This window comes from Panthera onca, chromosome E1 (genome assembly GCF_046562875.1).
Source record: "Panthera onca isolate mPanOnc1 chromosome E1, mPanOnc1 haplotype 2, whole genome shotgun sequence".
Classification (NCBI taxonomy): domain Eukaryota; kingdom Metazoa; phylum Chordata; class Mammalia; order Carnivora; family Felidae; genus Panthera; species Panthera onca.
Genome location: NC_138352.1, coordinates 11898574 through 11913187, shown reverse-complemented (window position 1 = coordinate 11913187; position 14614 = coordinate 11898574). Strand labels below are relative to the sequence as shown.

General features: G+C 60.6%; 1 protein-coding gene across 2 annotated transcripts in view; it reads right to left on the bottom strand.

Annotated features, from left to right (window-relative positions):
• Window positions 1-14142, bottom strand: part of SEPTIN9 (septin 9) — a 145052-nt gene extending 130910 nt beyond the window's left edge. Inside the window, exon 1 of one of the 2 annotated variants that reach the window (XM_078438097.2) lies at window positions 14021-14142. In XM_078438097.2, the coding sequence (XP_078294223.1) occupies window positions 14021-14039 (19 nt within the window). In that variant the 5' untranslated portion in view covers window positions 14040-14142. The remainder of the gene's footprint in view (window positions 1-14020) is intronic. The other variant, XM_078438098.2, reaches the window with a different exon arrangement.
• Between the last annotated feature and the right edge of the window lie 472 nt (window positions 14143-14614).

The following is a 14614-nucleotide window of genomic DNA, read 5'->3' as shown; positions in this document are numbered from 1 at the left end:
CAGCTGGACACCCACCCGTGCCCCTGTGGCGGCTTCCAGGCAAAGGTAGAAGGGAAAAGGACCCGTTCGGGCTCTTCAGCCCCCCCCCCCCCCCCACCCACCACCAGGGCGTCTGGTCCTCAAGCCCCATTCTGGGTTGGCTCCTCCCCGAGCCCGCGGGTGGGGCCAGAGCAACAGCATCTGTCTCAGATTTCTTGGGTGGAGTTTGTGTTTTATTTGTGCTGTTTATTTTTCCGATTTCCCCAAACACGCGGCTGGTGCCAGGCAGCCCCTGGCGCAGACAGGACGCCGGGCACGCTGCTTGCTGGGCCGGGGAGGTGGCGGGCCCGGGGTTCCCGCCCTCCGACGAACTCCCCGCCCGGGAGACACCCGCGGCCAAGAGCTACTGAAATCCAGCTCCCTGGACCTCATTCCTCGGGCCCGCGTCGGAGTCCGGCGCAGAGGGAGCTGGAAAGGCCTCCAGGACATCCAAGGGCTCCGCTGTTCCAGTTGAGAAGGGAGTTATTTTTATGCGATTTTAAAAGAAAACATATTCAGAAGGAGAGGAGGCCATGTGACATCCAGAGTTCGCCGGGTGCGAGCTGCACGCCCCGGGAAAATAACACCCACCCCTATCCGTTCCAGCCTCATCACTCCCCCCAGCCCCCCCCCCCCGTCCCGGGGCGGCGGCACGGGGACCAAGACGAAATGAGGTCACACGCCGTGGCACTGGGCACAGTCCCGAGCACAAGGGAAGCACCCGATAGATTAGACAATTATTACCATCGGCAGTAGGTTCATCACAGTCATAACAATTTTTAAATTATTATCGCTCACCTGCTGCATACGCCAACCTGAACCTGGGGACCTATAATTAGGAGCTAAGAGAGCTCGGCGGCCCAGAGCCGATGCATCTGAACGAAGGAGAAGTTGTAACCGAGGCCCCCGGCACGTTCCGGCCAGGCCGCTGCTATGCCCCGACCACCGCCAAAAAAAAAAAAAAAGTTCTTCCAGGAGCTCTACCTTACTCCCTCCCAATTCAGGGAAGCCCCCAGACCCTCCTGGTCTCCACAGCGATCTGCACGTTAGGGGAAGGTGGGCAGTTTTCTAGATCCAGAGAAAACAGCCAGGCTTTGGGGAGCTCAGACTCCGGGTGCTTGCCCTCCCGGACCCGGCCGCCCCAGAGACTCGGAGGCCGGGCCAAAGGCCATTTCCCACGTGGGCACAAACTCCAGACCAGTGACCAACGCCAGTAGAGTGTGGCAGACAGAGCCCACGAGATTGAAAGTCGCTTCAGATGAGACAAAAGTCAGCAGAGAGTGGAAAGCGGGACTCAGCCCGGGCCGGCGGCTCCAACAGAATGAAAACGCAGCGTTCCAGAGCAGGAAAGAAGAGGCCAGAAGATGCGCGGGGCCTCCTCGGGCCTCGAGAGAAAGACGAGGATCCCACGCAAGACTGGGAGAACGGGGATGGTCCGCGAGGCATTTTCCTCGTAGGAGCAGCGTTTGGGGTGGGGGCCGCCTCCAGGCAGCAAAAATGGGTCCAGGTAAACCGCCTGGTGCCCCTCTCGCCCCTTTGCCACACCCCCCAGGGGCGGCACAGCCCGGGTGCCTGTGTCACAGAACTGGGGAGCTTGCCCGGGGAAGGGAGGGCAGGGCGTGAAGACATTTTATCTTTCCCTTCCAACCACGTTTTTGTGATGGAACCCGGGAAATTACAAGGTTGAAATGGTTAAGCAGGCACTGAGGAACTTAACTAGACTCTCCAGTTAATAGGTTATTATTCGTGATTATTTTTAATGACTGGAACACCACACGTAGTCTCAGAGCCGCTGCCTCCGCCCAGGATCTGGCGGCTGGCCCCAAGCCCCGCTGGGGTCGTGCACCGCCCAGACACCCTGACCCCGGGGGAGGGGACACCGCCCCCCCACACACACACACATGCACCCCGTTCTGCTCTGTGCCAACGGCAAAGGAGGTCTGGACAGGACCTTCCTCCAATTAAAAGTCACCATTTTCTCAAAAGGGAGCCTTGCAGGAAGGGGTCCGTTTTCAATGAAGAATCGGTTTTCAATTTTTGCTTCAAACTCATGAGAGACTCTCAGGAAAGGACAGGGAGGTCCCGGCGACCTTGGCCCAGAGCTGCCTGCCCCTACCCAGCGGTCCCCTCCTCCTTCAAGCCCAGGGCGGGGGGGGGGGGGCAGGACACACAGTCTTTACCCCCCTTTCTCCAAGCTCAAGTGCTCACAGAAGCTGTGAAGGGCTTCCCCCAAGTCAAGGTTGCAGGTGGGAGTAAAGAGTCAAATTCCAGGCTTATCTTCAGAGGAACCTGAGATAAGGAGATAACACCTCCTCCCTCTTCTCCTACCCTCTGCCCTTGGCCTTTGCTGCCAGGAAGTGTGTGTGCTCTGGACAGGTACACTAAGGAGGTGCGGATGCCCTCCTGATGGTGCCCCAACCACCACCGCCCCCCGCGCCCCTCAAGAGAACCTTCTCCCCACCAAGGCCGGCAGCTGGGGCTGCGGATCGAAGCAAACCTCAACGTATTCTCCCACGTGGCGAGCAATCCTTTTGCCTTTGGAAACGTGCTCGGGCAAGGGACGCAATACTGCAGGAAGTTCTGTTTTCTGCAAAGCCTCGGGCCTTGAAGCCAGGGGTCCTAGTCCCTTCTCGGACTCCCGCCCCTACCTGCCATCCCCTCTCCGGTGTTGGCGGTGCTCCCAGCCCACGGTCCGCCCGGCTACCAAGCGCCAGCAGAAGGGGCCGCTGGTTCTGGTGCGGTGCCCTCGGCCGCGGTTGCTGCGGCTCAGGGTTGGGGCCCGGCTGCAGGGCCGGAAGAGAAGGCCCCGGGCGGTGACCGCGTCGCCGGCAAGGGCTCTGCGTGTGCGGCAAGGAACCAGGGCGCACGTCCTCCTCCAGCTCGGACCACATCTTCGGGCGGGTGTTCAGCCTGTCTGAGCATCTTGGCAGATGCAGACTCGTGAAAGATCACTGAGTGCCTACTCTGCACCGGGCACTGTCCAGGGAGCGGGGGACACGACGGTGACCCAAAGTGCCGTGGCTGCTCCTGGGGCCCCTCCACGCGGGCATCTGGCTCACACCTCGGGGAAGAGGTGTCACCAGATGGCCACGTCTGTCACACAGCCATCGGTGCTGACCAAGGACCCACAGAGCCCTTCCCTCAAAGGTTCACCAGCGGGGCATCTGGGCTCTGGGCCCCACCCGTAGAAACTACATTGCCCGGTGAAATCTGAAGTTCAGGGGCGCCTGGGGGGGGGCTCAGTCGGTTAAGCAGCCAACTTCAGCTCAGGTCACGATCTCACCGTTAGTGAGTTCGAGCCCCGCGTCGGGCTCTGGGCTGGCCGCTCGGAGCCTGGAGCCTGCTTCGGATTCTGTGTCTCCCTCTCTCTCTCTGCCCCTCCCCCACTTTCTCTCTCTCCCTCAAAAATAAACAAACGTTAAAAAAAATTTTTTACATCTGAAGTTCAGATAAACAACAGATAATCTTCAAGCATCATCCCTTGCCCTCCCAGGCTCTCCTCTGAGTGACAGAAGAGATGCCATCCACGGGAAGAGGTCTCCAGGTCCCCCGGTCTGCCACCCAGCGAGGGGCTTGGGAAGAGAGCGGAAGGTGGGAGCAAGGGAGAAACGGGGTACCTCCTTCCCGCTCTCTCTGCCTTGGGAGGTCACGTCTGGCCTCTGCCGAAAGCTGTAGCCCCTGTCAGGCAGGCCCGCCTTCGTCCCCAGCGTCGGGGGACTCTGGACCGGTGACAGGACCTCCTCCCTCTGACCCTCCGATCTGGCAGGGAGGGGATGGGGGTGGCTTCCTGCTGCTGAAGATCTGTAGGTCGTCTCGGCAAAGCCACCGAGAAGGGCCCTGACCGCGTGTCGACACGGTCAAACGTTGTTGCAAAATGTGCGAACCAGGAAATACCTTAAATCCAATCGGTTAAAATCCCTGTCTGTGTCCACTCTGAGCTCCTGCCCAACACACTCCTCCTGTGCAAGGAGCCACCGGAGGGGTACTGCCGTCTGGGGGTGCCGGCCAAGGAGAGGTTGGATGGAAAGCTATGTAGTTGGGACTCAGCTGGGTTGTATTTACACAGCTCGCACCTTTCTGCGTCTACTTAGGTGACCGCTGGCCATTCCGCGGTGGGAGTCCAGTGATGTGCCTTCTGGTTCCCGTCCCCACCCGTGCGCTGCGCACGGTCAGAGGGGCAGGGCAGGGGCGTGGCCCGAGTGCATGCCGGAAAAATGTGGGCAGAGGGGGAGAAGCAAGATGTGGCACGTATGGAGCCAGAAGCTCGTCTACGGAAAACCATTCCAATCACCAGACACAGAGTTGTAAGCGGAGAATTCAGCTCTCGTCCACGTTGAATCAAAACGACAAGTATCCCCGGCCAGGAATGAAGGTACAGTTACAAATGCCCTGTACTTTTATTTTTAAGGTTTATTTTTATTTTTGAGAGAGCGAGAGCGCGCACGCAAGTGGAGGAGGGGCAGAGAGAGAGAGAAGTGGGGGGGGGGGGGGAACAGAGCATCTGTGCTGAGAGCACAGAGCCTGCCGCGGGGCTCGAACTCACGAACCGCGAGATGGTGACCTGAGCCAAAGTGGGACGCTCAACCGACTGAGCCACCCAGGTGCCCCGCAATGTCCCATACTTTTCTGTGTCTTTCTTAAAAACAGAAATTATCTTCAAAATAGAATTGATCAGAATTCTTGTGTTTAGAGGGCAAAGATCGTGGCAATATCACAAACTGTGAAGTCACACTTTTTAATGCATCCCAACTACTGAAGATAAAAAAATAAACTTTGATTAACCAGGAAGATGAATGAAATTTCTATTCTCTCTCTTTCTACCTCTCTCTCTCTTTCTGTTCGGAATAAATGATATGACCAAGTCCTCAGGTAAAAGAAGCGATCAGAGCATGTGGCCAAAACAGTAGAAAAAAAAAACCAAAACATTGCTTTGGAGACAGGACAAGTAGTTGATTGATAGAAGCATTCTTAGGTTTCTGGAATTTCTGGTGCTTATGGTATATGCCAGCTGTTTAAAATTTACAGTTTGGGGGCACCCGGCTGGCTCCGTTGAGGTTGTGAGCTTGAGCCCCACGTCGGGCGCAGAGATTCCTTAAAGACTCAGATCTTTTCGGGGCGCCCGGGTGGCTCGGTCGGTTAAGCGTCTGACTCTTGGTTTTGGCTCAGGTCGTGATCTCGCGCTTCGGGAGTTCGAGCCCCGCGTCGGGCTCTGTGCTGACAGCTCGGAGCCTGGAGCCTGTTTCGGATTCTGCATCTCCCTCTCTCCCCCCGTCCCCCGCTCACACTCTCTTTCCCAAAAATATATACACGTTTCAAAGAAAAGGAACAAAAATAAACAAACTACAGTCTTCTTCAAAAATAAAATAAACCTCGCGATGTGTTGTCACTTCCTCTCTCATCCTTAACAAGAAATCACGTTCATACTTTTCAAGAGCTGTATACGCCCCACGCCACCTGGATCTGCCCCCGGCTGCTCCTGTCTGCCGCCCGTGTGACAAATTCCCCACCCTGAAGCCCTTCGGTTCCGAGTCCTCAAGCGATTTGTTTCCTGGTGAGACACCAGTGCAAACGGCCCACGCGGGAAACAGAGGAGGTTAACAAAGGGCCGACGGACCCCCGGGAAGATCGAGGGTAACGTGGAGAATGGTTACGATCAGAAACTGCCGACCACGGCAAAAAGGGGCAGCAGGAAGGTGCCCCAGAACACGGCGAAAGGCTTCGTCCGCCTCCAGGCCCCACTGTTTAATGGGCCCCCGGGTCACCCAAAAGGCAGCGGCGTTTCATCCAAGCTTTGGATGGTGATCAGAGCATAACCGGAGGACAAACCACAGAGACAGGTGGGGTCAGGGGTGCAGAGGCCCGGGAAGGGCTGGCGAGGGGAGTCAGCACCCACAGAGGCCCAGCGGGCAGGCGGCGCTGTTGACCGGCCTGGAGTTCCAGGAGTCTCTGCGGGAGTAACCAGGCAGCAGAAGGAATGGTCATCAGGAGAGGTGACTGGTCACCTGGGGCGACTGGCCCCAAGACTAGGGCACTCAGGCTGGCCCAAGGAAGCCAAGGGACACCTCCCAGGGTCCAGACGCACCTGTTCATGGGGCCAAAGGAGGGACAAAGAGAAGGGGGTACTCCTGGCATCACTCGCCAGCCAGAGACAGGAGTCAAGCCCTGTAGGCAAGCGGGCCAGTCTTTTACTGAGCTTTAATAAGAAACATTCTCTATCCTCACGTGGCGGGTAAGGGGACACTCTGGTCTCTTCCTCTTCTTACAGGGACTCCAATCCCACCGCGGGGGCCCCACCCGCAAGACCACCTAAACCGAATTACCTCCCAAAGGCCCCACTTCCAAAAACCACCCCCCTGGGGATCGGGGCTCGGACGCAGGGACTTGGGGTCGATGTTTCAAACACGCGAATCCTCGAAGCTGACTGAGAAGCAGATGGCAGTTTCTGTTCATCCAATGTCCTTACAAAACGCCAGCGGTAGGAACCCTGGTCTGGCTACGGAGGCAAGCCGAGGAATGAAGGAGAAAGGGCGGCGGCATGCGTGACGTTTTATGAAGCTAATTACCTGGAGAAATTTCCAGAAAGCAACAGCCCGTGTCCCACAGCTAGCAGCACACCTACTGTTAAGATCTTCGGCTCCGCACAGAACCCTCGACCAGAGTCCCGGGCCTACTCCCAGCCATCACAGAAGAGGCTGCAAGTCAGCAGCTAGGAGGGATGGCTACATCAACCACGGGACATCCACTCCGAGAGCCACTGAAGTTACAATTCTGGGATCCACGCAGGACATCTGACTTCAAGCGGAAGGAGCAGAATTAAAATGGTTTTTCCAGGGAACACGAGCCGCCTCTGATAATCAAATCAAATGATACGTGGGCCTGTGCGTGTGGCCGAGGGTGCACGAAAAGCAAAAGTTATGACCGATGGGACTGAAGAATCTGTCCTTCCCACGTCCTGTTCACAACGGCCATAGGTTAGGAGCCAAACAAACAGCCGGGGTGGGGGTAGGGGGGTCGAAAAGGCAAAAGAGAGAGTAAGAGGCACGGCGTTTATTTTTAGAAAGTTTTCCTTTAAGAAAACAACACCAGGGGCGCCTGGGCGGCTCAGTCGGCTGAGCGTCCGACTTCGGCTCAGGTCATGATCTCGCGGTCCGTGAGTTCGAGCCCCGCGTCGGGCTCTGTGCTGACAGCTCGGGGCCTGGAGCCTGCTTGGGATTCTGTGTCTCCCTCTCTCTCTGCTCCTCCCCCGCTCATGCTCTGTTTCTCTCTCAGAAATAAATAAACATTAAAAAAAAAAAATTGAAAAAAAAAAAAGAAAACAACAACAAAAAAGGTCCACACGCAAAGGTCTGGCCGCTCAAGTGTCAACCCCCAGCTCCCAGGAAGGTGCGACCATCCAGAACGGACTGGATCGCCAGGGCTGAGGGTGTGCCGCAACTCAGCCCGCCCCCCCCCCCCATGCCACCACCTCCCCCTCCCCCTCCCCGGCCTCACAGCGCCGCCTGTGTGTGCAATGGGATGTTTCTCCCCGACCTGTGTTCCCCACACTGTCTACACTGGGGCACCTCTGTGCAACAGAAGTCACGGTTTTGTTAGCGACTTTCACAAACTAACCCCCAAATCCGTCTGAAGTTGATTAGCCGGGTTCTTAACAGGCTGATCAGGAAGGCAACGGGTGTTGGATTACAGGAGCTTTATTCTCCCGCTGGGATCTGATCCCCGGTGGAAACAGGAGGCACGGTCCACCGGGAAGGCTGTGAAAGCCCCAGGATGCAGGTCAGATTGAGCCGCGGGCCGAGCCCGGGGCCGCCTGCCAGCTCGCCTCTGCCCAGCCCTTCCTGGTAACCACACTCCCCAGGAGCGGTCTCCAACCGGGGCAGGCAGTCACTGCCGCCTGCCTTTCAGCCGCTGCCCCAACACGCCTGGCCCGGCCGGGACAAGGGGCCCTGGCACAGCCCTCAGGGACTTCCACGGCTGCCGTGGCCAGCCCTGATTCCCAGGTGCAGCCTTGAGGGCCCCACAAGGCCCAGTCACCGCCTGGGCATCCCTGCACCACCCCTTGAACCGCCCAGGACGAGCAAGGCCTCTCCAGGAGCCAGAAAGGGGGCAGTGGACAAGCCCCCCCATCGCCCTAGCTCGGCCCCACTCTGAAACCCCCGGCCAGGGAGGACACAAGACGCGGCTCTCCGGGCGGGGGGGGGGGGGGGTTGTCAGTCAGCAAGACAGAGGTCTTTCCCGCCCTCCTCGCCCCACCCAACACTGGGGCCCACACCTGCGGGCCGGGGTGGCCCTTGGGGATCCCTGTTCCCCAAGACGACAGGCCTCTGCAGGTGTAGAGCCAGCATCGCTGGGAGCGCGACCGGTGACGTGTGCTCCCGCCAGAGGAGGCGGGCGGCCTGGGCTCGGGGCCACCCTGTGACCCGGATCATCTTACCGTCCCCGCCGCTGCTGCCCCTTTCCCCGCCCTGGAGGCCCGCAGGCTGCCAGCAGTCACGCTTCAGAGAACCAGGTCAGATTAGGACGGGAACAAAGCCCGGCTCTTACAGAGCTCCAAAAGGCCCGAGAGGGCAAGACGCCTGGGAGCCGCCACCCCCTTCGCCACTGCAGTGGACCTGGGCCCCGGGTGGGGACAGGGAGATAAGGCAGAGAGAAACTGGGCTGGGAGCAGAGTACCACGCTCAACCTTGGGGACCCAAGGCCAGGCCGCCCTTCCCCGGCCGCAGTGGGAGTCACCAGGGTACAGGAAGGACGCTGGGAGCCCTTCCCAGCAACTCAGCAGCGCCCGGTGGACCCTTCTGGAACGAGCGACGGAACCCACAGGGAGAGTCGAAATGGGCCAGGAACCTCGGGGGGGACAGGCACCCCACAGCTCAGCCAAGGTCGCTCTGGGGGACCGAGTCCCTCAGCACAGTGGGCGCCGTGGTCTCGTGGGTTCTGTGTGGTCTTGTCTACAGGTTCCCAGGGGGCTGCACCGCCACTTACCCCCACTGATGTCCCCAAACCCCCCCCCCCCCGGCCACACCTAGAGCTGGGCATTCCTCGATAACAGTGCCAGCACAGAGGGCCGGGAACCCAGCCCGTCACCTCCCTCCACAGCGAGGCTCGCACCCCTGGGGCCTTGGGCCTCTCTCTCCAGCCCTCCCTCCCCCAAGGCCACCAGCTGGATCCGCCCCGGAACTGGCGCTCCTCGCCCCCGGCTGGGCCCTGCACTGCCGTGGGCTGAACCTTCCTTATCGAGTACATCTTAGGCAAACTGCATATCCCACACAACAGTGCCCGTGGACAAACAGCCTTGCGGAAATAAGGTCCCGCCCCCAGGTCCCATCCACGTGGGGCGGCCTGGGGCGGGCAGGAGAGTCTCGCCAGGCTGCCCAGGGAGTTGCGGGGGAGGGGACTGCCTTCTTCCTCCTGGGGTCCCTGGGTCTCCAGGTGAGATGTCCTCTGCAGACGCCCACCTGGGAGCTCCACGCCCATGGCCGGCCCCCATTGCCACCTGGGCCGGGGCTCTGGGCCTCTGCTCCTGAGAGGCAATCTCACGTCCCCTCTGCACCTGTCCTGGCTTGGACACGGAGGTGGGTGGGCAGAGCGGGGCTTCCAGAAAGACGGTGGGCGACCTCCAACTCAGGTCCCTCACACTGGCCTCTCAGAACCCCGCTGGCCTGGCTGGGAGGTGCTGGTGGGCAGGTGTCTGTGAGCTGGGGCGAGCCAGAAGGCCAGGCAGGGAGGTCACCCCCGTCTCTGCGGGAGGCCAGGAAGAGGGACGGCCCCCAGTCTCGGGCTCAGTCAGCTCGCTCACATTTGTGGGGTTCGGGGATCCCCAAGTTCCGTGGTCCTGGGCACCAGCCCGCAGTAGTACAGGCTAACTGCACGAGGTAGCTCTTTCTCTCTGCCCACGTCCCCAGATGAGCCAGAGCAAACAGGCCTGGCCCCCAGGAGACAAGGGACAGCAAAGACAGGGCAGGGGAAGGGGCCAGAACAGAGAAGAGGAAGAACCTTGTCCACACTCACCCGGCAACCCGGCAACCCGGGGTTAGCTCACTGGGGAAGTGTTCTCGGAGGTTCTTCGCCCTTCCCATAAGTCAGCTCCTAGGGCACTGGGTGTGGAGAAGGCCGCCCACTCTGAGCCCGGCTGCAGACGTAATCTCTCTAAGGCCATTGCCCTGGGGTCCAGCCTCCTACTCGGGCCTCTGGAGAAGTCACTACAGGGCAGAGCTTTTTAACCCCTGGTAGGCCAGGTACCCCTCTGGGAATCTCCTCGAAGCCACAACGAATCTCCAAGTAATTCCTTACTGTGGCCGGTGCACACACAGACCAATGCCCACCCCCTTGTCCCCCGTTTCTGTGGCTCGTGGGCCCCAGGGAAGCGCCTGTGCCACTGAGGGTTCCCAGGGGAGCCGGGGACACTGGAGGGCAAGGTCTGTGTGACCTGGTGTGCAGTGAGGAGCCCCAGACTCAGAACACCAGAAAACCCGGGGGACTCAGGCAGCAAGCGGCTGCAACACCGAGGGGCTGCGGGAAAAGCCTGGGCCTCACTCCGGCCTCTAAAGCCGCAGAGGTGCGGGGAGGACCGGACAGCTCCTGCACTTCCTGGCAAAGGCAGGGACACGCGGCCTTCTCCTTCCTCCTGCTGATGAGGACCATGAAGACAGGGGCGCCCGGGTGGCTCGGTCGGTTAAGCGTCCGACCCTCGGTTTCGGCTCAGGTCGTGTTCTCACAGTTCCTGAGTTCAAGCCCCGCGTCGGGCTCCGTGCAGGGCCTGCTGGCGCTTCTCTCTCTCTCCATCTCTCTTCTCCTCCCCTGCTCTCTCTCTCTCTCAAAATAAATAAACTTAGCAAAAGTCATTTAAAAAAATAAAACAATGATGGTGACCATAGCCGCCAAGGTACAGAGCAGGCCTTTCTAGGCCTTTCTACGCACGAGCTCACGCGATTTTCACAAGTCAGCGTCGACCCCATGTAACAAATGAACCAAGCGAGACCAAGTACCTTGCCCCGCAGTGAGGGAGGTGCCAGGTTCGGATTTAACTCCAGGAGCCCCGCAACGAACCACGGGGCCACGCGGCCTGTAGACGGACATCGGTCCTGGCCCACTGGAGCCCACAGGGGAGGTGGGCCCGGGACAAGCCTGGAGCAGCACGGGAGCTGCTGTCCTAACGCCCCATCTGGGCGTCTGCCATGTTCTCCACCTGGAAAGATCCTTTTATTCTCTGACCTACTCACAGCTTCTCACTTCTCAAGGCCGCCCACTCAAACCTCCCGTCACGCCCGTGGTCCCCGCTTCCAGGGTATTGGGTAGCATCTGGAGCCCGTGTGGCGCAGGAACACAGGCAGGAAGGGCGTCATCCACCTGCTTCTTGCCCCTCCAGGGAGCATGCAAGCTCCCTGCAAGCGGGGACCACGATCTTTCCATCACCTCTGTACCCTCACGGCCCTGCCTGTGCACGCCCAACACACGGTGTGTGTTCAACGAATGCGTACAGACCCAAGACACTTGGGATCCCCCCACAAAACATATCTTCAATTTTTTTCCTATTTCCAGGGGCGCCCGGCTGGCTAAGTTGGCTAGGCGTCCAACAGCGACTCATATCACGGTCTCACGGTCCGTGGGTTCAAGCCCCGCGTCGGGCCCTGCCCTGTGAGCCCAGAGCCTGCTTGGAATCTGTCTTCCTCTCTGTCTTTCCCTCGCTTGTGCACACACCTGCTCTCTCTCTCTCTCAAAAATAAACATTAAAAAAAAAATTTCCCCTTTTCAGACACTCACGAGTACTCCAAGGCAGCTCTACAGAGAACACCATCATAATCATTCCATTTATTTCCGAGCCCATAAATAGGTCCAGAAGCAACGATCCCACTCAATCCAGGAAAGAATAAAAGCCTTCTTCGTTGTCCTTGGATTTTCAATACTGGGGGATTTTTAACACCGTTTGAGGCTCCTTAATTTCATGGCATTCATGCTACGTAGGGGTCGGTCTCACTTCTGCCAAGCAGCCCTGTGGAACCGGGGCACCAGGGGAACGGGAGCGTGTTCAGAATGGGGCCGAGAGGCCACCCCGCCCCTGGGCCAGTCCCCTCCAGTCCGATCCCACACAACTACAACGGAGTGACCCAGCCCACCTTGGACCGCTGCCAGCAGGGGAACAAACTGGAAGGGGTCCAAGCCCTCCCCGCACCCATCCTGCAGCACCCCGCCCCGTTAGGTACACACAGGAGCCACGGAAGCTAACTTTACAAGAGCTGGTTCCTACTCACCCCCATAAACTCTCCTTCCACTGACTGCACAAAGCTTCAGCTTTGTTGTCTTTATCTACCTGGGGGGAGGCGGAGAAAGCGTGGAGGAGAGGAGAGGTCAAGCCAGCTTGGGGGGGCCCTCTGGCATCCGTGTAGGACAGTCTCCCCAGGGAAAAAGCCAAGGACCTGTGACCTGGGAGGACCCCCGATCACACCCACTGTCCAGACCCACCGGCAGTACGTGAGGTGTATGGAGACAAGGGCAAGAGCAAACAGGGGTCCCTGGGCCGCGCAGGGCTAGCGATCCCAGGGAGAGGGCCGCACGCAGCAGCAATGCCCACATCCATCTCAAGTATTTGGAGCATGCTGGGGAGGGAGGCCGTGAGCCAAAGCCCAGGATATGTCACCTGGAAGCCCCCTCCTCCCCCACCATCACATCAACGCACCCACGCTTCCGAGACAGAGCCGGGTTAGGGCCGCGCTGTTGGCCACAAGGGGGTGAACCTTGACATTCTAAGCCACTGACCCAGAAGGGTATTTTAAAGGAAGTTCTGAGTAACCCTCTTTGAGACACGTTATTCTTTATTACTCATTTTGGTTCCTGAATGTGGAAAGCAGGAGACTGAGAAATGACCCACAGGCAGGGGGGTGGCCTAAATGGCCTCTTCGATTCCCAGTGAGTCCCATGATTCTGGCTTCTTATCAGTAAAAATCAAGTCACGGGTCCCTGGCAGAAAACTTCATGTCCACATAGATTAAGAACGCAGCTAGCAAGGTGAGCAAAAGGGCAGATGCCACTGAATTCAGGGCTGAGGATCCTGCCTGGGCCCTTTAGGGGTGAGGGGGGAACCACAAAGAAAAAACAAGAAAAGAGAGAGGACAGAGATCTGGATTACCCTGACCTGCCCTTCAGTGCTTGTGGCCTCAGTTTGCCCATCTGTGAAATGGAACTTCAGGGTGATGAGAGCCAGCGAGGCCTCCTCCACCCAAGTGAGGGCAGGCCCACTGGTGGAGTTAGGATGGGTGCCAGGACGCGGAGGGCGCTGTGAGACCCACCGGATGAACCCTCGTTACCCACCGCCCCCCCCCCCCCCCCCCCCGCCCCCAGCGCTGCTGGGCGGTCCCATTTGGCGAACTTTCAAGGCATCCGCTGGGTACAGGCAGTCCATCTGAAGGATGCTGCGCGGCCTGGACCACCAGCCCTGGAGGCTGAACCGGAGGAAATCTTCCACCAGCCCCCCCCTCCCCCCCCCCCCCCCCCCCGCGCACTCCGGGACCCCAAACTCCCCGACCGGCCGGCGGCGCCCGCAGAGTCGGCGAGGATGCAAGGGGCTAGGAGAGCGAGCAGGAAGTAGGGCCAGCCCGGGGCAGCGGCCCCCACGGCAGCCCCCTCCAGACCTCCGGGAGACCCGCGGCTGACGGCGCCAGGGAACCGTGGGCCAGGTGGGGGGCGGGGCCGGCCGTGCAGGGGTCAGAGGGCCCGGGCGCCAGGACCCCCGCCGCGACCCCCGCCCCGGTGTCCCGCACGTGCGCGCGGGCCCCGCGGCCTGGGAGCAAAGGGGGACGCCGGGTCCCTCGAGGGGCCCAACGCCTGGAGGCCCCTCGACCCCCACCCGGGGTGGGGACCGCGTCCACCGGCCGGGCGCGAACTCCCCACCCGCCACAACCCGCGCCTGAGTCCGGCGGCCCGCCCCGGCCCAGGTAAGGAGGGCGCGTCCCGCGACCCCGACCTCCCCCCCCCCACCCCCACCTCCCCGCGCTCCGGCCGCGGCGCCCACCTGAGTACGACTTCTTCATGGTGCCGCCGCGGCCGCCGCTCCCAGGAAAGTGTGGCTGCGGGGCCGCGGGGCGCGGGCTCCCGGGTCGCTAATCCCCGGCCGGGAGTGCGCGGGGTGGGGCGGGAGGAGGGGCGGCCCGGCCCCGCCCCCGCCCGTGGAGGTGCGCGCCCGACCCCGCCCCGCGCTGCACCTGGCGCGGCCCCGCCCCCGGCCCCGCCCCGCGGCCCCGGCGCAGCGTGTCCGACGGTGGGGAGGGGGGCGCCCACGTGGTCCGCGCAGGGCCCCACGCCGTCCCCCAGCGTGGAGGGCTGGCTGCGGGGGCGTCCGGCCACCTCCCTGCGCAAGGGGCGGAGAGGGCCAGGTGGCCCCGGGAGAGGAGAGAGCGCGGGGAGCGGCCTGGGCACGGGCGGGCCAGCCCGGGGTGGGGGGACTGGGGGAGGCGGTTACACAGGCTTAGTGGACCCGGGCAGGGCGAGCGGGGAACCTGTCCCTCCACCCTCTGGTAGTCAAAAGGGCAGACTGCAGCGACTCCTCCGATGAGCTCATCTGTAAAAATGGGTGCGTTGGATCCGATCATTTCCGTTCCGTCTGAGA